Source organism: Callospermophilus lateralis, chromosome 12 (assembly GCF_048772815.1).
Source record: "Callospermophilus lateralis isolate mCalLat2 chromosome 12, mCalLat2.hap1, whole genome shotgun sequence".
Lineage (NCBI taxonomy): Eukaryota > Metazoa > Chordata > Mammalia > Rodentia > Sciuridae > Callospermophilus > Callospermophilus lateralis.
This window is the reverse complement of record NC_135316.1, coordinates 98,310,158-98,333,165: the sequence shown is the minus strand read 5'-3', so window position 1 is coordinate 98,333,165 and position 23,008 is coordinate 98,310,158. Positions and strand designations below refer to the sequence as shown.

Below are 23,008 nucleotides of genomic sequence, written 5' to 3'. Positions count from 1 at the left end.
CAAACTATCATTTTTAAATAGCAATAAAGGTTGATAATGTCACAATACAATCTCCTAGTAACTGAGTTCATACATATTATTGCACAGAAACAAAAGGAAATATCTCTTAGGAGAAATAATTTACTAGCTATTGAATAACTATCTTTACATCTAAAATGGGGCACCAGATAAAGATCCAGATTTTTCTAACATTGAGTTGATAACATGAAAGAAAAATAGTAATGCAAGCAAAACCCAGAAAGTACTCTGGGGGAAAGAAAAAGGGGAGGAAAAGAAAAGATGACCACATGATTAAAAAAACACAAGGCCAGGAGATGGAAGGCTGGGTGACAATGACTAAGTCACACGCGACTCTGCTCTGCAGAACAGGGTTTTCCCCAGCAAGGGCTGAGGCTTTCCAGCAGGGCATCTGGCCCTTTGATGAGTGGCCAGAGTGCAGCAGAACACGGAACCCACAGAGGTCCCACTCAGCGTGCTGAAGCGTGGCAGTGACAGTGGTTTCCATAGACAATTTGGAACACAGGCTTGAGAAACATCTGTGTGTCCATGTTCCCAGATCTGGCATCCTGTCAGGTTACCTTGAGTCCTTGCCTGGACTTTGAGGGGCTTTTGGCTTGCAGACGTTGCTGGTGTTCACAGCTAGGCCAGTCCTCTGGAAATCTCTGCAGGGCAGGTTGGTTCTGTCACCGTACTGTGGAGATGCACGTGGCCACCAAACACACAGGTCTCGGCATCCCCCTGCTGGCCCAGAAGGGCTAATTCAAAGCATCGGGGAATGAGTTCAGATGTGTGCAGGAGAACGTGGAGAGAGACATAGGCAGAGGCTCATGTTCAGCAGAGATGGAGGAGCAGGATGACGAGCAATGCCCATAGCGCCTGGGAGGAGACCAATGCAGCCCCCTGGATGGCACTTGGTCCCGGCTTGGAAGCTCTCAGAGGAGAGCAGCAGAGGCACCAGGACTGGCAAAGGAAAGCCCTAGAGTGACAGTGGTGACCAACTAGGGTTTTCCTACCCACATTCAACCCAGCTTTCTCTTTGATTCCACCCCCTAACCCAACCAACCTTCCAGCTCTAAAGGCAGCCCGGTGTTCTGGTCCAGTCTCAAGAGCCCTTCTCTTTCCTGTTCTTTGCCGTGGCTGAAGGAATTGTGGTCCACATGCTACCACAGCTTGCCCCTGTTCTATATCTTAGAAATAGGAAACTGTCATTTTTCTGTTTTTCAGGATTGCCTGGCACATATTTTATTCATCATCTCTCCATCTTTGAAGGATCTGCCTCCTTTTGATAGCCCCATTTCTTCTATAGTTACCCTGCTCCCCCTGGTTCCCCTCCCCCACAGTCCTCATCACAGGGACTCTCTTCTCAGCCACAGGTTGTGTCTGGAGGAATTAAAAAAAAAAAAAAAAAATCTTTGAAGATGGTAGCTTGCTGCAGCCTAAAGCATTTCCTCTCTCTAGCGAATGTGCCAAGGAACTCATTTAACACCAGGAAACCCTCTAAGAACTAGCGTAATATTCTGCTGATAAAATTTCAGGGAGCTGGGGAAGGAGAAGTGGAGCAGGGCTTGTATTGATCACCCTTAAGCTTCACTAACAGGCGCTCCTGAGTCTGCATATGTCTAATACTGAGCTTCCCCGAGGAGTTGAGCACATCCTCTCCACCTTCTTCGTGAGTAGTTCTGGGGTTGAGGAGGGCAGACATCCAGCCAGAGGTGTCTGCACGCCTCCCCAGGGGTCAAGGGCTTGCTCAATACTGCTCATCTCCCGGGCATTTCACCCTCACCGAGGCCCCTGCACTGGAGGCAGAGTGGAGAGTCAACTCGACCTTGGCAGTTTCTAGGTCACTGCAGTTCCACAGTGAGGTGAGGGAAGATATAAATCAATAAAGACTTAGATTTCATATTCTTGCAATTCCCAATCCCAAAACGGATGCTGAGCAGCATACAGTAGTGGGAAAGGCTATGCAGTCGGAAGACTGCGGCTCTGAGCAACTTGCTAATGAATTAGATTCTCTGGGAAATCTCTCAATGTCTCTAAATCTTCATTCCCAACTCTCAAATGGGATAATGAATAGAACTCCCCTTTAGCACACAAGAACGCAATGAAGGCCAGATGAGATATTAGATGTAAAAATGTTTTGAAAAGCATTAAACGCCATACAAAGTGATGAATTTTAATCTCATCTCTTGCAAAACATATGATGAAATAAATGACATTGAAAAGCACTTGAAGTATTTTTCAATTCCCTATTGTGTCAGAGACTAATAGTTTTGATCAGTATTAATTTTCACATTGTTTCTTTCATAATGGAACCCCCGCACTTATCGAGGTACCTGGCAATGAAGAGTAAAGACATTTTCTCTGCAGTTGGATGTGGCTAATGTCTAAGTCCTAGCCCATAAGATGTGACTGGAAGTGATATGAGCAACTGCTCTTCACTTCCCCTCTATCATCATAAATGAAGATAAGATAGCAGGAGCTGCAGCAGCCATCTTGGAGCATGGGGTGGGTGCCACACATGAAAATGTAAAAGCAGTAAGAGAGGACCTGGGTTTCTGAGAATGTCACACACCAGAGCTATCAAACCCATCTGTCTTAAGTGAGAGGAAAATAGCATCAATCTTATTTATTATTTGAATGTCTGGGTTAAAACGGTCAAATGGGATTCCTGCCTACTATGCTTAATCTTAATGTTTTGATGCTCTAGTTTCAGCTCCTTAGTAAGTCTATCTGGTAACCTTCTCCCCCAAATTAGCACTATCTCTACTCAGACTTTTTTTTAAATTTTTTTTTTTTTAGTTGTCAATGAACCTTTATTTTATTTATTTATATGCTGTGCTGAGAATTGAACCCAGGGCCTCATACACGCTAGGCAAGTGCTCTACCACTGAGCCATGACCCCAGCCTGTCCACTCAGACTTTAAATACTTCGAACCTTTGGTCAAACTATGGTGAAGTTACTCTGTTAGATGAAAATGAGCACACCCATGATTTCCTGAACTGTTGTCTAACATTGTTTGTTAAGATCACTGATTATTTCTCCAGTTACCAAGAGCAGGCTGCCAAAAAGCCAGAAGGAGACAAAATAAGTGTGTATCTTGGTTCTTAATAAAATGTCTCCCCCTTTCCCCACACAGAGAAACTCATATCAACGTGCTCACTAAGGCTTCCATTGCCAAGAGAAGGGAAAGGGTGTCCACCTGGGGACTGCAGGGGTTGACAGGACGTGGAGCTCCCCGTGTGTGTCTGTGTATGTGTGTGTGTGTGTGTGTGTGTGTGTGTTCTGGAGCTTTGGACACTAATGCCCTGGAGCTGATTTGGGCTGGGACCTTGAGGTCACTGACTGCCCATGCATGGATCCTTGGGCCCAGGTGCCTTCCACGGGCATCCTGTCCCTGAGAGTCACTCTGCATGTAGGTGTGTAGCCAATTTCCAGAGAACACACTACTTCCCTAACTCTCCATTTCCATCAACACAGGACCCCAGGGACGTGACAAGTGCGCTGCTTTACAATGAAATGATATGAGGAGGAGGCCCACGTCCGTCTTTTTAATTTGCTCAGTGCTGGCCTGGGGCCAACATACAGAGATGGCTTCTCCTCTGAACATCCTGCTATCTGGTCTCAAGCGGAGCCCCATACATCAAGCCTTCAGCAGAAAGGCAGTGGAAAAACCTTTTGATAGAAATCCCAGGTGCCTTGGGAACAGTGTGAAGTGAGCAGGGGCTGCCTCCGCGTCTCAGCGCGGCACGGGTTCCCTGCCAAAAAGTAAAGTGGGTTTAGAAGAAACAATCCAAATGCTTTCCAGCTTGTTTTGATTTTCCACGTAACAAAACACTGGATTGTCGGTGTGTGTGTGTGTGTGTGTGTCCGTTTCCATGTGTCACAGTGCAGAGCGAGCGGTAGGGAGAAGGAAAGCTTGCAACCTTTCTATTCTGGGTGAGACACGAGACTGTAACACCCAAATGTGAAGATGGAGACACAGCTCCTCATTAGTCCCTGCAGCAATGTCCCTTCCCTCCCTACTTTAGGGACACATGATTGGAAAGGGGAGACACAAATATTTGGTTGGCATTTTTCTACTAACTGACAAGTGCTATTTTCTTGGCCCCTTTTAACTCACTCTTATATATGGCTCACACAGTGCAGCTGCCCAAGAAGTCATTGATCTCAGCTCGTTGCTGAATCAGTGATGTGGAAGGGACTTACCCAAAAGCAGCACGGCTCTGGGTCACTGCTAGCTTGGTGCTATCACAGTTGTGCCACCTATGTGGGTCAGAGACAAATATTTCAGGACAATAACATCTGGATTCTTGCATGATTGACGGGAGGCTTTAGGAGACCTGAGCCTTATCCCATACGGAGAGCAGGATGGAATAAATAAAGCGTTTGCACTTTGCGGTCAGCTAGGTCTACCTTACAATCCATGGGGAAGCCACCTATGGTCTCTGGGCTTCTCTTTTCTCATCTGGGAAACTGGAACCAAGACTATCTACCTTGTTAATGCAGAGTATCCTTAAAGTATGGAAAGGGTCCCCCTGGGTTCATAGCACAAGGGAGCCTGTCCTCAGCTAAGTCAAGGGCAGTGAGAGAAGCATGGGAGCCACTTCTCCAGATCTGTATTGGATGGGGACGTGGGGCTGTCCTCTGTGCAGCAGCTCTCCATGAATGCTGGTGGGTTGATGGACTCTCTACCCCAGAGAGCATTCTGCGGGGTGGCCCATGGAAAGCAGGCTTAAACATCAAACACGTTGGATGTTGATGAAACAGGCTTCTCCATCTGACTTAGGAAGTTCACTCGTCTTTGGACTCCTTGGAAGGACTGATCACATCAATGTGTGTGAAACTTTCTACCCGCTCTGAGCCTCCAGTTGGAGGAGAGACACACTTTTCTCTTCCTTCCTTCCTACTTCCCCCATTGGTCAGTGCACTTTTGGTCACTGTACTTGTGACTGGGAAAAGGTGAAAATAAGCTCTTGGCAATACAGTGGGTTTTGGTTAAGTTTATACCCTCCGACCTGATTTGCTGGGTGAGTGCAATCTAAGAACAGGTGCACACAACATGGGAAGGAACTTTAGGCTACAAAGATTGGGAACGTTGGAATGTAGTGTCTGTATCTATGTCTGGAATGACCATCTGGTGAGTGATGTTCGTGTCTCCTGGCCCAAATCAGAGTTACTATTCATGTAGTGACCTCAAATATATTTTGTATACATACCAGCTAAGCTCCTGTTCTTTAGGCCAAGTTCTTTTTAAATCTCTTTTCTTCTAGAACAGTAGAATTTCAAACCTGGTAGTACCTTGGCAAAGAAGAGGATTGTCCCCAAAGAGATTAAACTCTGAAATATTCTTTTAAAAACTAAGATTCTGTAGCTGGTTTGGAAATGTTAAACATGTTATTTCTCCTGATTTTTTTTCTCCCCTAATTGATCATTCATTCCTCACATGGAAGATTACAATTGGTACAGTGTGATGTCCTCAGTAAATAAGCAGTTCCCCTAAAACCCACCAATGTTCATTTCACAGCCACAGCCACCCCTGTCCTGTGTCCACTCCCTGTCTCCTAAGGATGAGGAGGAAGCATGGCATAGAGCCGGGATGCCAGGTTTGGTGGGATGCGGGTCTCTAGAGATGGTCAGTGATTTTGTTGAAAAACAACTGCAGCAACAAAACACGTTACTTAGGATGGAAGCTGCATTCAAACAGAGTTCAAAGACGAGAACCAGCGGCAGGTGAGGGTCGGCGTGCAACCTCATCTAAGGGCAGAAGCCTCCTTCCCTTTCTCTCTCTTTAAAAGACTAATATTTCCATGACAGAGACAGTATGAAACAGACCAGGTTCAGCAGAACATCCAAGCCATAACTTGGCTTTTCATGTGCATCTCTGTGGGTCCAGCTCCCCAAAGGATCACCTGCAAGGCTGCACAGATCACATAGACCCGTTCCTTCGGCTGCTGCTTCTCCTTGACCTTCAAATGTTTTCTATGTAGGATGCATCCCTACCCTACTTCAAGTCACTGGTTGAAAATGTCAAGAAAAAAAATGAACAAGGCAGATAACCTCCAGCTGGATAAAAATGAAGACCAAGAGGAAGCAGATGTCCCAATACAGCCACCCGGAGCCAGCAGTCCTCTGGATGGCCCAACGTCTCCAACAGATGGTCAGTGCACCTGCTCACGCCCCCCTCCCGAAAGAGGAGTGGGCAGGGGGTCACCATCTCACCACCTGGCTGTTGTAGTCCTCAGTGACAGTCCCCTCTGCGGCTCCGTCCTCTTTTGGCCACCGGTGGGCCCGGTGCTCGCGCTGCAGCCTCCGCTCCTCCCGCCGCTTTTGGCGGTCCCGCTGGTGCTCTAGCTGCTTGGTGTGGTGGTAGCGCTGCTGGAAGAGGTCTCTGGCATACTCGTACAGCTGCATGTCCAAGAAGTTGAGCTCCTCAATGCGCTGCCGGGCGCCCTCGTTGATCTCCACGTTGGAAGCCCGCGTGATGTTGAACTGCGTGAAGGGGGAGATGAACTTGAGGTTGAATGTCCTCTCAAAGAGAAACTGAGTCTTCCGCTGGAACTCGGTGAGCCCGAAGAAGGCCATGTTCTTCAGGTTGCTCTTGGCGCTCTGCAACAGGATGGCGTTCCTCTCGCTCTCGTTCATGGAAGTCAAGTTGTAGCAGCCCACCAGGCTGAGGTCGGCCAGCATGCGCACCTGGCGGTTGTTGGCCAGGTTGTAGCTGCAGTCCATAAACTCCCGCAGGCTGACCCCAGACCAGTCGTCCCCAGGGTAGCAGGTGGGCAGCTCGTCGGGGGTGGGGCTCCTTCCATCACACATATGGAGAGAGGTTTTCCACGTGGCCCCCCTCTGGACGTGTTTCCATTCGCTCAGGTACCGCGACACGGGATCCCGCAACATTGTGATGTAATAGAAATTCCTGCAAGAAATTAGAGGAAGAGTGTCAGTAGCTGACGACTCTAACACTGAAACTGTGAACCTCTGTGATTTTACAGCCACAGGAGTCCAGGAGCTCTTCTGCCAAATGCTCAAAAGAGATTGTTGGCCTGGATTTGCACCCATCAGGAGGGTGGGTGCTATTTCCATAAAGACAGGCACTGCAGACCCACTTTCAATACTAAGTGTAGAATGTGGAGAGGAAGGGGTGCGCCCGCTCATTCGCTGATGCAGTACTAATGCTAGTGATGTCTTATACTTAGAGAAACACCATGATTTTAAATGTATTTCTGTTTGTTACTTTATTTGATCCTTTTGACAACCTTTTGGAGTAGCTGGGTTTCTGCTTGAGAAGGAAACATGCAAGGACGTGAACTGACTTGTCCAAGGCTATGGAAGTGGAAAGCCAATTCCTCTTCCTGTGTTCTGTGTACACAGCTATTCTGGATCACGAGCAAGGTGGGGCTGGGGAGGACATGGGCGATTCCCCCAGCCCTGTCCCTAGGAGTGTTTGAGCAGAGCCTAGAAGTCTATCTGTCACTGAAGATGTAGAAAGGACCACATGGAGGAGCAGCCTGAACACCAGGACTCCAAGCTCTCTTCATGCTCTAAAACCCCATTTTGGCCTTTGTGCTTCCACAGAAGCCAGTCTGATCCCTGTTCCTCCACTCTAGTCCATGGCCCATTGAGTTGGGTCCACTTCAGAAATGTGGGGTCAATCATGTTAACACAGAGATCCCCCAGAGGACAAGAGTGGTCCCAGAATGCCCTATAAAGAGCACCAGGCCTGCCCTGACCCTGTGCTTAGTGCTACAGAGAATCTAGGAATCAAGGCTGGTGCTGGTTCCTGGCAAGTGGTCACAGGGGGTGCACAATGTCCTGAGAAGAAAGCATTACTGTGCAGCCGTGGCCTCAGCCTGGTGCCAGAGGGCCAGACCGAGCCAGGCCATTGGTGCTTGACTCATCCTAGCAAGTGTTCTTTGTAGAAACTTGACAGGAAACACACACACACACACACACACACACACATTTTGACAGAGAATCTGCCAAAGAATGACTTTGGATTGACCTTGAATCCTGTACTATTTTGTCAAATATCTCTGTTATCAACCAGTTATGGGTATTATTTGCCCAAATCATTCCTATGTGCACTCATCGATAAAGGGTGGGTCTGACTACAGTTAAATCAAAGGCTATCTTAAGGTGCATGAGAAACTGAAGGAACAGCGGGAGGGCTAGGAAGTCACTCTGCCCCTCTGTTCTCACAGCTCATCGCCACACTGAATGCAGTTGGACCCAGGGGTCAGGACAGCTTCCATGCTGGAGAGGACTGCTCTGCACACTCTCCAGAAATCACCTCTGTCGGGGAAGAGTTATCGTGGCTTTCAGTGGGATGGTGAAGAGGGAGGAGGAAAAGGAAAACCAGGCTACATTTTCAGGGCACATGTAGCTCATTGGAGAACCTAAAACCAGTGGAAAAGAACAATTTCTTAATTCCAAAGAAGAGAACCTAGAGGTGCTTAATAAGCACATGAAGAAAAAACACAGTGTTGAAGATTACATTTAATTTAAAGGAGATCTTTTGCTCAAGTCGTCTAACAGATCACTCCTGGACCCCTTAAAAAAACTGCTTTGCCACAGGTGGGGGCAAACGTTTTCTAATTTTGTCTTAAATCGCAATGATGAACTTTTTTTTTTAGATTAAACTCACTGACATGCTTCAATACCAAATGCTTTCCCCATAGATGAGCACCCAAGATCCATGATGGGGCAAACTTGCTGAATGCCAGGTACCATTCCAAGACCACGGCAATGCTCTGGGGTGGGGCTTTGTTTTCACTTAGTATTGCATAAACTCAGAACTTGAAGAGATGAAATAAGCTTCCCAAGATGACATTGCTAGCAAGTTACAGAATCTGGACTTAACTAGGTCTGGTTCCCTTCAAAACAACTTTTTGTTGTTGTTGTTGTTTTTTGGTTTTGGGGCCGGGGGATCACAACATCATGAAAAGGAAAACCACTCATTTTATAGGAAATCTTCACCCTGGTGCTTATTCTACTAAACAGGACGGGGAAAAATCCCAGCAAAAGTAATGAAAAAATAAGTTTAAGGGCAAAAATCTTTAAAATTCTGTTTTTTAAAGGAATTAATAAACTACATTATTGAAAGTTATGCATTTTTCTATATTCTGTTGTTGTGAATGGATAGCCTCATTCCAATAGGAAAGCCAGATAGTTCTGAAATGTGCTAAAGAAACCTCAATATCTTAAGTCACACTAGCGGCCCACTAACTAGGAGGAGGAAGGCATTGAACCTGCCAAGGACGGGCAAGCCTTTGCCCTCACCGTGGCCAATCACCATCCCACAGCACTCTGTTCTCTTTCTGGGTGAAGGAATGATGACTCCATCAGTGGAAGAAAATGTCCTAGCAGGTCAGTAGGGAGAGCAGGGAATGCCTGACCCAGCCTCTGGGTTCCATGAGGGAATGGTGACGGTGAAGTTTGGCTCCAAGTGGATATGACAACTTCTGAACACTAGATGACATTCACCCTGGACCCCGCTGTAGTCCTGTGTTGGGACACCTCCTATTTCACTTCTACCAGCAGAAACTGGTTTTCATTTCACACAACAATTTGCATAATAAATATAGAAGAACAGTCATGATGAGACCATAAGTAGTGGGTTAAGGGTGCCACACACCTCAGGGCAGAAGAACTTAAACTGGAAAGATTGCTGAATCAGGTCAAATCAGACTACAAATGAAAAATTTCCAGCTTTACTGTTAAAATACAAAACACCCCAAACGATGTAAACAGCACCCGTAAAAATTCCAGGGACAATCAAGGAATATGTCTCCATCTCATTTATGGTATCAAATTTAATATGATCCAGGTTTTTAAAGAACCATTGGAATTGGAGGCTTTTGGAGATGTGAGTTACAAAGGGTGGTGGCGTGAAGATTTAACTGAATTCTGCTGGGATATGAAGCAGCTCTGGTCTCACTGGGAAAGCTGGCCCTAGAGCTTCCAGAAGCTTTGTTGCATTAGAGATCCCACTGAAAGCCACGATAACTCTTCCCCGACAGAGGTGATTTCTGGAGAGTGTGCAGAGCAATCCTGACCCCTGGGTCCAACTGCATTCAGTGTGGCGATGAGCTGTGAGAACAGAGGGGCAGAGTGACTTCCTAGCCCTCCCGCTGTTCCTTCAGTTTCTCATGCACCTGTAAGATAGCCTTTGATTTAATTGTAGTCAGATGCACCCTTTATCGATGAGTGCACATAGGAATGATTTGGGCAAATAATACCCTTAACTGGTTGATAACAGAGATATTTGACAAAATAGCATATGATCTTAGAGCTGAATGAAGTTGGTTTTGAAATGGTCTTGGATTCAAGTTAAACTTTATTCCATTTAATGTTGCCTTCAATCATGCTGAATGAAATCACAGGGTGATGTTTATTAATAAAATAAATCCCCAATATCTCCGAGTTTTACCAGCCCAAGAAATCAACTTGGAAGTAAAGCTAAATCTGTCACGGAGACATAGAAGTGTACCAGGGGAACATTTATACCGGTAAGTATGAAGTTGTCCCATCTCAGGGACCTGTATCGAGTAGCTATGAGCGTTTGAGAATGGTTTAGTTAAACAGTTTGTTACTTGTGTTTTGTTTTTCCATCCTGCAAAGTAATAAGGATGCAAAATGAGAAAAGTATAAAAATAAACCAAAAGGTTTGAAAGACATGGAAATAATGAAAAAGACAATTGAAAATTTGACTAAATTTACTCATCTCACTCTTTTCCTTGATTTTGATTTGCTTCTTTGCTTTCAGATAGAAAACAACAAAAACAATCAATGACATGATGGGTATCCTTTGACCTTCACTGGTGAAAAGAAATGCTTCCTTTCCATGAATCCCTTTCTGCTATAACTGGGATCTGATATGTCCCCACAGACCCATATGTATAGGCTTGGCCTCAGCTGGAGCTACTGGAAGGTGGTAGGAGCTTCAAGAAATGAGGCCAAAGGACAGGAAGACAGGTTTCTGGGGACATGCTCTTTGAAGCTCTCCAGCTTGTACTTCCTGGCCACCACCAGGTAAGCAGCTTTGCTCCCCTGAACATTCCCCACCAGGGTGTGCTACCTTACCATGAGGGATCCCAGAAGGAATTGAGCTAAGTGATCATGGACTTCAACCTCTGAAACTGTGAGCCTAATTAAACCTTCTTCCTTACAAGTTGATTATCTCAGGTATTTTGTCATAGGGACAGAAGGCAGACGATTCATAAAACATCCCACTCCAGAACAACAGAAATTCTTTCTTCTGCTCCCACAATTACCAATTCAGTTTCTTTTGAAAGTATTTAAAGGATTCTATACCATTGAATTCTGAAACTTGTGTTTTAGGCCTCACTTGTTCAACAGTACAATGGAAGGGAAAAATCAGTTTTAAAATGATAAAAAAAAAAGAACAGAGAGGAAGGAAAGCAATACCCAAGGGTATTGGTGGCCAAAACTAAATAAATAAATAAAATAAAAAATAACCTTCATTGACTCCTTTGTTTTTAACTCAATCTCCCAATCCTACATAGGGTATCACTTACTCATACATTTATCATTTTAGTTAGTCTAAACTCTGCCCAGGTATTAGAAACATAAATAAGTAAAGTATCATTACTCCCTTTAACTATCCATTCATTCATTTGTAACTCTGCAAACATTTGAGTCCCCTCTATTTACAAACACTGGGGCTAGACATGGGAGACACGGAAATCAATAAGACTTTGTCCCCCAAAAGATCTTGGGCATCCAATGATTTTGATAAAGTGAGAGATATGCTAACTATCAAGTTATTGGGAAGTTCTGACAATCTCCTTGGACCAGAGCAATCCCTGAGACATAACTTTGTTTGCCTTAGTGACAGTATTCTGTCCACAGAGCTTCCCTTTGCCATCTACTTCATTGAAAGCATGGGTGAATTCATTTAAGAAAGTAAAAAATGATTGGAGCTCTTTGTAATCATCCATCTGTGGCCATAGGATAACGATGGCAAATTCTTGAATACTCAGATAGATTAGAGAGTGAAGTACTTTTATTACTTAGTAATTATTTTAATTGATCATTACTATGAAGGCCGTCATGGCTTAGTAAAGTTCAAAGAAATGGAGCACACACTTTTCCAGAGGTTGAAGTCCATGATCACTTAGCCCTAAACCTAGTGGTTTAGGACCACTTTTGGCACCCTGCTCTGCTGGAAGGTAAGCACATTGAAGAATTCTAAACACAACCAAGGGCGTAACTCACTTTGTAAAGTCCTTGTCTCCTGTATTCCTGAGTACCCTGCTCATCTTTCCTGGACCAGCTCAGGATGCATCTCCACCACCTCTGACTTTCCAGCTACAGACTTCTTGCACCATTTATCACACTTAGTCACATCCAAGATTTTAGGTTCCTTTGTGATAATTCTACCTGGGCCCTCATGTCCCACAGCTCCTAGCACAAAGTCCTGCTCACCATTATGTTCAGTGAATCGCTGTGTTAAAAAGTGATAATTACATAAAATAAATGTACTTGAATACCTATAATTAATATGCCTTTCTTATATGCCCCTCCTTTCTCTCTTAAAAATAATCTGATTTTATTTTGTAATGTACAAAATATAAGCAAAGAGTAAAAAGAATCTTCTAATGTATCTGTCATTTGATTGTGATGGTCAATGATACACAGAACAAAACTTAGGCCAAAATGTCAAACATTTCTCATACAACAGGTAATTAGTAACAATTTATTTATTTTTTAAATATCAAACTTACTGCTTTTCTTCCCAACTGCTTCAAGAATATATTTAACAGTTTATTGTATAATTTTCCCCCTTCTTTAATTAGATAGTGACTTAATCAACACATGCTTATTAAGGGTTTGCAATGTGTAAGGAGCTGCTGTAAGAAATGTGGAAAACATAAGAAAATAAATAAAACACCCTCAAGCATTGTTGGTACAGGTGAGGTAGGGTAGAAAAAATATCAATTAGCAAGTTACAGAGGTAAGAAGTGGACAGAGAATTTTTGAGAGAGCTCTCTCACTTAAGGATCAGCAGAGCAGCTGGACTGGGCCAGAAGGGTCATGCTGTGGGTTTCAATCGTTAGCTTAACACATGAATGAAAGGCAGGGGGCTTAAGGTAGCCAGGAAGTTGAGATCAAATAGTCCTGAGCTCTGAATGCAATTGTGATCTGCTAATAGAGGAAAAGTGTTGATCTAGGGAGATTCAGTTAGCAATAGTTAAAGATAGACTGAAGTAGTCAGAAAACAAGACATTCTGAAACTGTGGTTAGAGACTAGCAGGGACAAGCCCAGAACTGTGGGTGTGGATGAGAAGGAAGTGGGGGACAGATTCAAGCCGCATCTCACACCCGTCTGCCATTGCTCCCTCCTCCCTCCTTATTGTTGGTCTGCTCTATACCTCTTCTCTCGTTCCCTTCCATGTCATCTTTCTCGTCAATATCACAAGAGAATAGAGAGGAGCTAGAGCAAGTATCTCCATCAGGATGGCGATGGCAGAATAAGGAGTATAAGTCTCAGGAATCACTTTGCCTGTGGTGATTAAAAACACATTCCCTTTTATGAGGCTGTGACTTGCCAATTCAATGAGAACAGAAGTGAAAGAATTTTCAAAATGCTAGGCTCTTGGAAGTTTAATGACTATGTTCCTTCCACCACCAGCCTAACCCTTACAAAATCAAGCAGCAAAATTAATATCTCTAGCACTCCACAGTTCTATATATTCATAAAACCCAATCAAGTGGGAACTCCTCCACCTGGCTGTCTCTGACATGCTCAGTGGAAACAATTTCTTCCCTGCTCCCCCAACAATACCTGAATCCCTGTGCATTACCTCTATTTTAGCCACCAGGGAATGCTCTCTCATTTGGACAAATTTCACACAATTGGAGAGAGGGAAGTCTTCCTTGCTCACCTTTCTTCCCCCAGAACATACTGTACCTGACCTGACACATCATGGTGTCCCGTTGGTCATTGTTTGTGGGGTGAATCGATACATAAATGATATCACCCACTGTTTCAGGGATTCTTGGATCTTGTGAAATGTATAGGATAGAATAAATTTCTCGAAATTCCTCTTGCCTTATAGACTTTGAAAAGAGTTTTCTCTGGGTAACCAAGTTTTGTCAAAGCACAGTGACTCTGGAAAGGCACTGTGAGTGATGGTAAGTGGTGGACTTGGGGGCACCTGGAGAGCAGGAGGCCGCTGGTGCTCACCTTAGGGCTCCTACGAGTGACAGTCCATTAACATTACAGGTTGTGTGCATTTTGACAAGTGCAACAGCTCCCACCTGCTGTCCTGTGGATGGAATCATTTTCCAAATACTCAGGATAGAATTAATTTCTCGACTCCCTTTAGTGCGGCGTGCTCATTATGGGCTGCCCATTCTTCATTATCTGGGTGGCGCATTATCGGCCCTGCGCTGTATCCGATAGGGAAGCGCGTCACTGAGCGCCCAGCAATCAGGCTGCCCTGTGACACCGCAATGAAAGGCCTTTTGTTCAAGCCTTGAAAAGAAATTAGGGAACTTAAGAATGATACTCTCAGCAAATGGGAAATTGGAAACCTTGATTGTTAAGTATCATAACAAAGAACTTGAGGGGGGCCGACAATGGTGTGTGTCAGAGCCACTGGTTCCTAGGACGACCAGAACTGTGGGGAGAAAATGGGACAAGTGCAGACAGAAGCCCAGAAGCACGGTGCGTGGCAGGCCACCAAGCTGCCCTGGCCTCCCTCACGGTGACTTCCTTCCAATAGGCCAGAACCACTTAGCCAAGGCATTTTTATTTTACTTGGTGCCCAGAGATCTCGACTCTTCTCAGTTGGTAAGCAACAGGTGAGAGGAACGTCGGGGGCTTCCCTCCAAGGCCAGAGCCTCAGCATCTCCTTCCTTACTGCTGACTCTCGTGACTTTAAAGTGTGAGTAGTTTGGATTTAGCCTTTTTTTTTTTAACTATTAACTCTCCACCACTCCAGTATGAAATGCAATATATTCTCATTGTTGAAAATGGGGGGCATGCAGGACAGTGAAAATGAAGAAAATTAAAATTACCTATAACCACTTCACTCAGATAACTCACAGTTGAACACACACACACAGAGTCTATATGCATTTCTTTCTTTTCTAAATTTGAGATCACAATGTACAGTATATTTGTAACCTGTGCTTTCTACTTAAAAATACAGAGTGAACTATTTTTCCATAAGAGTACAATGTTCTTTCTTGAGAGTGTAATATTCTGGTGTGATTTATGGGACTAATCTTCAGTTTTGCACAATCAGGCACATCCTATTGGGGAGGGTTATAGGAAAATTGTGAAGATCATCCTAAGCTGTAAATATTTGTACAAAGAATAAATTCCTAGAAATGGAATTCCTCCCATTTCAAGAGAATTGCTTCCATTTCATTGTCAAAATGACTACATTTAGTTTCCACCCATGTATCTAACCTCAGACACAGTGGGAGCAGACAGGCCATTGCATGAGGCCTGGCATCTTTGGGTGCCATGGACATGGATACCTGAAGCCAAAGGAGAGTGGGGAAGACAGGCTCTGCCTACTCCTGGCTGGAGGAGGAAGGTACCCTTTTGGGAACAGGAGTCTGTGAGGGACATTTCAGGACAGTCAGGTTGATATGATGGTAGGGAAACCTTTTTCTAGAAAAAAAGATTTGTTTTTCATGCAATGAACAGCTGGGATATCCAATGAGAGACTAAATATTTGTGGAATCCAACCCCACTCTTCAGAACAGCAGCTATATTAAAACTGACATCTGGAGCTGAAAGATGGAGGCCCTCACCTGATTACATTCAGTGCCAGTCCTCAAAGAAATGGCCTCTTGAGAGGCAGTTTGTCTGCAGTGTCTAGGTGTTGGCTAACATTAACTATGAGAAGCCACGGATGATGCTGACCGACCGAGCCAGAGCCAGAGACAGGAGGGTCCTGGATGATACAGGTTATTTCTCAATGGTGATCAGTCAACACCTCACTTCCCTAGAGGAAGAAGTTGTATTTATCAATAAGGTAAAATTTTAAATCTTGTCACATCACTGCCTTATATTGACAGGGAACCTCTGAGCCTCAGACTTGCTAAAATACCATGATTTCTGGGCGGTTGTCACATTTGCTTTCACTTTCCCCCAAGTGGCTGCCGCAAGAATAAATTTCAGGGAATGCATGTTCCAGGGGCTTGTTTTGCTATCTTGCTGAGTACAGCTCCTCCCTGCATAGATTCCACTGTGCCAGGGAGGGTCCTGCTCTCATGCATTATTCAGGGACTTCCGTGATTATTTGGTTCAGAGGAGCCCTGCTTCGTGCTGCGTCACTGGGATTTGGGCACCAGGACATCTCAAGGCGCTCTGCAAAGCAGTGGTTTATGCATGTGTGTATCCACCTGGAGCCTGGAGCCGCCCCAGAGTGAGATAAGGGCCCATTCAGTCTCACTCACAGCTCTAATCCCAGTCCAGCAAAGCAGAACAGCAGATAGTACACTCTGATTGTGTTATCAGGCCCTTCTGTTCACCACGCTCTCTTCTTAGCTAATTTCTTAGGCGCTGCTTCTAGGGAATGTGAGAATCACACACAGTCACACAGTAGAAACGATGAGGTGTTCCTGTGGCAATTGTTTAGCACTGGCCAATTTGGAAAGGAAATGCAGTAAATCAGGATATTTAAGAGCAAAACAATGTTTAGAGCTACATTGGACAGCTTTGATGCAATTTCCCAAAACATCACAAGAATTTAAAAAAAAAAAACATCTCTGTCTAGATTTTGCCATCTTCTTACATTAAGGATTCTTCTGTTTTAGGATTCTGCTATCCGAACTATACAATCATTTTAGCATATTAAACAAAATTCCTGAGAAGTTCCAACCTGATTCCACCCCTTGGGATCCCACAAAGATGAAAATCCCAGAGGCCACCTAAATGATGACTAGGGAGAAAGCTAATTGAAAATAGGGAAAATTCCATGTGAAATGAAAATTGACATCAATAGTAATGGTAATGGTCAACGTTTATTGAGTGCCTACTATGGTCAACATTTATTGAGTGCCTACTATGCCCAAGTTTAGTGCTAGGTGATATTCTCTCGCATTGACCAATTTAGTCATCAAAACAACCCTGTGAGCTTCCTAGGGTTTAGATGACTGTGATTTCACAAGCAAGAGTGTTTGTGACATCTTGTCAAAGTTAGGCTGTCTTGGAGATGCAGATTCTGATTTAATGGCCCCGCCTTTTTTTCAACTTAAGCTCCAGAGACCAAGTGAGCACCTCAGGATGAAGAACTTGTGTTTACCTGTGAGTAGGCAGCAGCAGATGACAGAGGGGCAGCACACTGCACACACAGAGTGGACGGGAAGCAGGAGGCATAGAGGGCTTCCATCTTACCTCAGCATGAGAGCACATGGCTCCAGAGGATCCTCAACATATTTATAGCTTAGAAGAAGCCATAGAAGCAATTTCCCTCAACTCGGCACACTCACAAAACATGAAACAAATTTACACAGGAGGAAAGGGTATTGGAGACAAGGGGGAATTGCAGTTGGATTTGCTTTTAATGCTCCCAAGGAATCTAGAAGCAGAATGCTGTAGTAGTCTCAGAACAATAAAGGATGGTTGAAAATAGCTATGCAAGAGAATTCAGATAAAGCCAAAGCTCATGCAATGCTATAATTTTCTTTTTGGCTTTAAAGTCGCTCTTTTTAATTTTTTTTTTTTTTTTTTTTGGTTCAAAATGCTATAAAGACTCAGAAAAGTGTTCAAAGAAGCTTGCTGGATCCAGAAGCTGTCTGTTCCAAATCTTTTATTCGGAGACAGAAAATTCAAGGCAAGTTCAAGTTAAGCTACTCATTTGTACAGAGCATGAGTGCATAATTTCATGCCTATTGGAAACTTAAGATGCAGTGAAAAGAAAATAGACTTCAAGGCGGAAAGACCTGTGTTCCAATTTTAGGCCCCCTTCCTTTCCAGTGTGAACTGGTTAGCTCATATCCCCTCTGGAAGCCTTAGTTTCATCTTATTTATTTGCCAGGGTATAAATGTTAACTTCATAGAATTGTGGCAAAGATTGAATCAAATAAGGAATGTGAAGGACCCAGTGGTAGCTGACACCTCTCAGGTCCTCACATAGGTGCACTATATGCTCAATATCCCCCCATTCTCCTCCAACACTGGAGCCTCAAAATCTGCCCAAACCCAGTGAACTGGGGATATTAAACAGACTGTGCTGGTGATAAAAAAAGCCCGTGGTGCTTGGCATTCGTATAATGATCTTACTGCTTTCAGAAATACTTCCCTCGTCCATTATCATTTTATCTCACTATGTGATCCTGTCAGGTGTAGCAATGGAAATCTTTTTCTTCTGGATTTCCAGATGAGGAAACTGATGCTCAAAGGTATAAAAGGATTTCCCCAAGGGCAACGAGTAAGGAGCCACGGAGCAGGACTTCTCTTTTCCTTCTTTGCCTCCTGTGATAGTTTAGTTTGTCTGTTTAAAGATACTTGCTGAAGAAGCCAGATTCAGAAAGTCAAGGGTCATGTTTTCTCTTATATGTGGAAGCTACAGAGAAAAAAGGAATTAAAAAGGAACCTTATGAGGAAAATAGAAGGGAGATCAGTGGAGTAGAGGACAAAGAGGGTATGCTGGGAGGGAAAGGGGGTACCAGGGAATGAAACTGAGCAGATTATGTTCTGTGCACATATAGATAGATCACATGAACTCCACTTTTATGTATAACTATACTGTACCAATAAAAAAATCAAGTAAAGTGCTTGTTGATCATGCAATTCATGCCAAGTACTCTATTAGGTTATTGAGATATAATCTGCCCAAGACGGCTTGACATTAAGGAGCTGACCCTGTCATCTGTGACTACTCCTCATCATCTACTTTTGTTCTAATCTGGTTAAGAGTTTAAAGAAAAAACATGAAATTAGCAGTTTGTTCTTCAAATTTGGAGGTTTCAATAATATATATGTGTATATAAAATTATATAATATACAGATACAACCCTTGTAGTCTTTTATCCGTAATATTTGGATTTTTTTGTTTGCTTTTGTTGTTTTTGGCAGAGCTTGGGAATGAACGCAGGATCTCGTGCATGCTAGGCAAGTACTCAACCACTAAGCTACTTCCTCAGCCCCTTTCATGCATATTCTTAAAAGAATTTGCACGTTTCACAAACTCCATATCAAAAAAGACCAGGATGGATGGTGTCAGAGCCTGAACATGTCTGCAGTTCCTAAGGAAGGAAGCAGTTGCTGCTCAGCGTCTTGCGTTGGCCAGCATTATCTGGGCACCTCAGCTGCCACCATCCGCCCCACCCCCCCATGCTGTGAAACCGAGGTCTGTGCTGATCACACCTGTGTGTGGATGACAACATAGGCCAGACACCATCTTTAACGTCCCTGTGTTCTCTCTGGGGCCAAACGTCAGGTGTTTCTCTCTCATTCTTTTTCTTCTTCATTTCCGATCTATGATATTTGTCTCTGTACTAGGAACCACAGGCAGGGCTTGTAATTCATTTGTGACTAGATGCCAGTGTTACTCCACAAATGAATCTAGGGGAAACCAAATTACCCTGGAAGTAGAACGGAGTCCTAATCAGGTTCTCTCCAAAATCCATTTATTCAAGAGAATTAGCATGAGGTGTTCCAGAAGCCCCGCTCACCACACGGACCCTCAATGGGAGCTTTCAGCTGCAGCAGGCTCAAAAGCCCTGTTGTAATTCTGTCTAATTAATAAAGCAATGGCAAAAATCTAAACAACAAAAAAAGATGCATGATCATTGAAATCTCCCAGCAAAAAAATCAATCGGCTCTGTCTCAGAGTCGCCTTGAGTGCTTCTTTCATCAATTCAAGTGTGGAGCACAGTGACCTTAAGTTGCAAATATTTTTCTTCAGGCATGATTGAGGCATCAGAGAGGTAATAGGTTTCAACATTTGTTTCTTAAAGATTTTAAAACACTCAAATGAGGACACTTACTTTCCCACTCTCCTCTGCTATATGTAAATCTGAGAAAATAGTCTGTCAGACTTTTAAGATGAACGTAGCGTGGGGCTTCAAGAAGTGACTTTTACATTTGTGCAATCAATACATGGATTAAAAATAAAGGAGGAATCTCTTAAGAGGCAAAATAATGTGACTGCAATTCTCTTGCTTTGTGAATTTCCCTAAAAATGATCCTTTGCATTGATGATTTCTCTAGGTGATAATCAGAAGGGAAAAAAAAAGTCACTGGTCCTTTTAAGATTGACACCTGCATCCTTCATTGAAATGAGGTGTATTATGTTTATGCTTATCTAAACGAAAAACAATTTAAAGGCATAAAGCAAGCAAAAGAATGTAATGAAAAGGGGGGTGGTGGTGGATATCAATAAAAAGACAACAAAACACTTAAAAGCTTTTCACTGGTTTTCCGTTTAGGCAGCTGTAGCCACAAGGGGGCTCTCGAATCTTCCCAAACACAGTTAAGTGCTGAGAGCTATTTTTCTAGTAATTAATTTCCACAAATCAATATTACCCATTAATGTACATTCCAGAGACACGCTACAGACTTCTGACACTTTACACCCAAGTTAAAGAGAGAGTTTCGTATAAAAATTCAAGGGGCTCACAGTGATTGTAAGTCAAAACCGAAATTAGTTGCACCTGTGATTTTCTGTGTCTGCTCTAGCATAAAAATCCCAACGCTGCAGATTTCAACAAAGGTTAAAACTGAATTAGAAGCTCTGTGTATATAATGAAGCACGTTGACCTCCAATGACTTTAAAGGCTCTCCTCCTTCTCTGCCACATCATGTACCCCCAAACAGCCTTAGAGGGTTACATAGCAGTTAAAAGGCAATGACCCTTTCCTAGGAGGGTGGGAATTTGGAGAGCCATTAGTTCTGGAGGCATTGGACTCCCGCTGAAAGCCTGATGGTGCTGATGGCGTTACAGTCTGCGCGACAAAAGATACTTCAGTGCAAGAGGCTGTTTTAATTTTCTGTTCAAGCCACAAGATTAGGGGCAGAGTCTAGTGCTATACTCAGGCAGAATTGGAGCAAATCAGGAAAGACTGGAAATGCAGGCCCAGTACCAGAGAGAGCACCACTTATGACCTCTGCACAGGGAAAATCTAGGAACAGAAGTGTTCCAAACACATCCTACTAGAGTGGTTAAAATACCAAGTGCAGAAAGATCCTCTGAGCTTTGATTGAAATTTTTTTGTGTGTGTGACTTCCATTTGGGTGAAACAGTCCCAAAGAAGAGTCAGCATGGGTAACAGTTCTACTGCTATGACGTGGGAGTACTTCTGGGGCATTGGGTACATGAACCTTCTCCTTCTATATGGCTTGTGCTCTTGGAACTGGGACACACCCAGAGGGTGAAGACGTGAAGGGACAGCAAGTGGGAGCAGCACAGTTGTTCTTCATGGTCAGGGTCTCCACGTGTCATGACCTGATGTGCATTTGTTTCTTGAAATTGAGAATCATCACTGTAGAGCAATCCCTGGTTCAGGAAGGCAGTGTTCCTTCTCAGACTCAGGCCCCCATTGTTTGGCAGGTGCCCCCAGAATAAATTAAACTAAGCCTTGATGTAAACTGCACAGATTTTCAGCTAATACTTTTTGGAGTTAGTGGCTCCTCGAGTTGAATTCATGGTTGCAATAGCAGTAGCCTCTCCGTTTACCTATCACTTGTCTTCTGAATTTCAAAAGGTGCCTCCTAGGCTTACGGGAATGAGCCTGTCATAGTTCTTCCAGGTCTTCCCATAAGTCCTTCAAAGCCTTCCTCTTCATCACTCTGAAGGTCACTTTTGTGCTTTCCCATAGCTACGCTGGAATCTGTCATTCATGCACTGATTTTGACTTTCTAAAAGGGGTTGCTTGTTAGATCACTCCAGCCACAACCTGGAGATTAAGTCTCCTCTAGGGCCATGTGTACAGATGAGGACCCTCAACTCTCCTGCTTCAGAGCTCTGCCCCTCCAGAAGGACAGCTGGGACTTGAGAGGGGCCAACATCCAGCAGGCAGAATCACTCAGCTCATGACATTTTGCTTTTGGACAAAGCACCCACGTGTAGTCAAGTTTCTTTGTTTGAAATGCATTTTGGCCTTAAAAATAACTTAAGTATCCTTGATCTCCCGTTGAGAGGTGTCATGGGTTGAGTGGTATTCCCCCAGAGTAACTGTATTTGTAAATTCAACCTTGGTTGGAAGTAACATTTTTTGTGGATAAATCAAGTTAAAATGAGGTCATTAGAGCAAGCCTTAATCTAGTATGACTGGTGTCCTTACAAAGAGAGAAAATTTAGACACAGGCACATAAACACGGGGAGCTATAAGACAAGGTGTGCCTGAAGCTTCCAGAAGCTGGGAGGGAGGCAAGGAACAGATTCTCCCTCATGGTCCTCAGAGGGACCAGCCCTACTCAGGCTTTGAGTTTGCTCTTCCAGAGTCCAGACTGCGAGAGAACGGGTTTCTATTGTGTAAGTCACCCGGTTTGTGGTACTTTTTTTGCAGCAGCCTTAGAAAACTATGGCAAGAGAGCTTTTTGTTGGAGAAAAACATAATGGCAGAGAAAAGCAGAACAGTCTCATCTTTATCTACAAATATGAAGAGATTCATAAAGAGTTACTAAACATTTTGGGGGGAAACGAATAAACAGAATAACTGTATGGAAGAAGTAGGTAATTTAAGGAATCAAAGAGAACTTTTAAAATATGACTATCAGGAGACATTAATGTATCTATTAAACAAAAATAGGATACTAAGGAAAAGGACAAGAAGGAGTTCTTAGAAATTAATTTACATTCATACGTGCATATATGTAATAAGCCTGAAAAAAAGTCAGTAGATGAGATAAAGGATGGGGTCAAGGCAACCTTACAGATATGAAGAAAGGGTAAGGATACGGAGAATATTGAGAAATTAATTTAAGGGATGGAGAGATGGATTCTATAGATTTTACTACTCATCCGGAAAAAAAAATCCTTATAGAAAATAAAGAGAAAAAATAAACTAAAAAGGAAG

The 23,008-nt window shown here is 43.7% G+C and overlaps 1 protein-coding gene across 1 annotated transcript in view; it reads right to left on the bottom strand.

Moving 5' to 3' along the window:
* Positions 1 to 6,024: 6,024 nt before the first annotated feature.
* Positions 6,025 to 23,008, bottom strand: part of Hs6st3 (heparan sulfate 6-O-sulfotransferase 3) — a 651,373-nt gene continuing 634,389 nt past the window's right edge. The window contains exon 2 of the mRNA XM_076872381.1: positions 6,025 to 6,917. Coding sequence (XP_076728496.1) covers positions 6,209 to 6,917 — 709 coding nt within the window. The 3' untranslated portion in view covers positions 6,025 to 6,208. The remainder of the gene's footprint in view (positions 6,918 to 23,008) is intronic.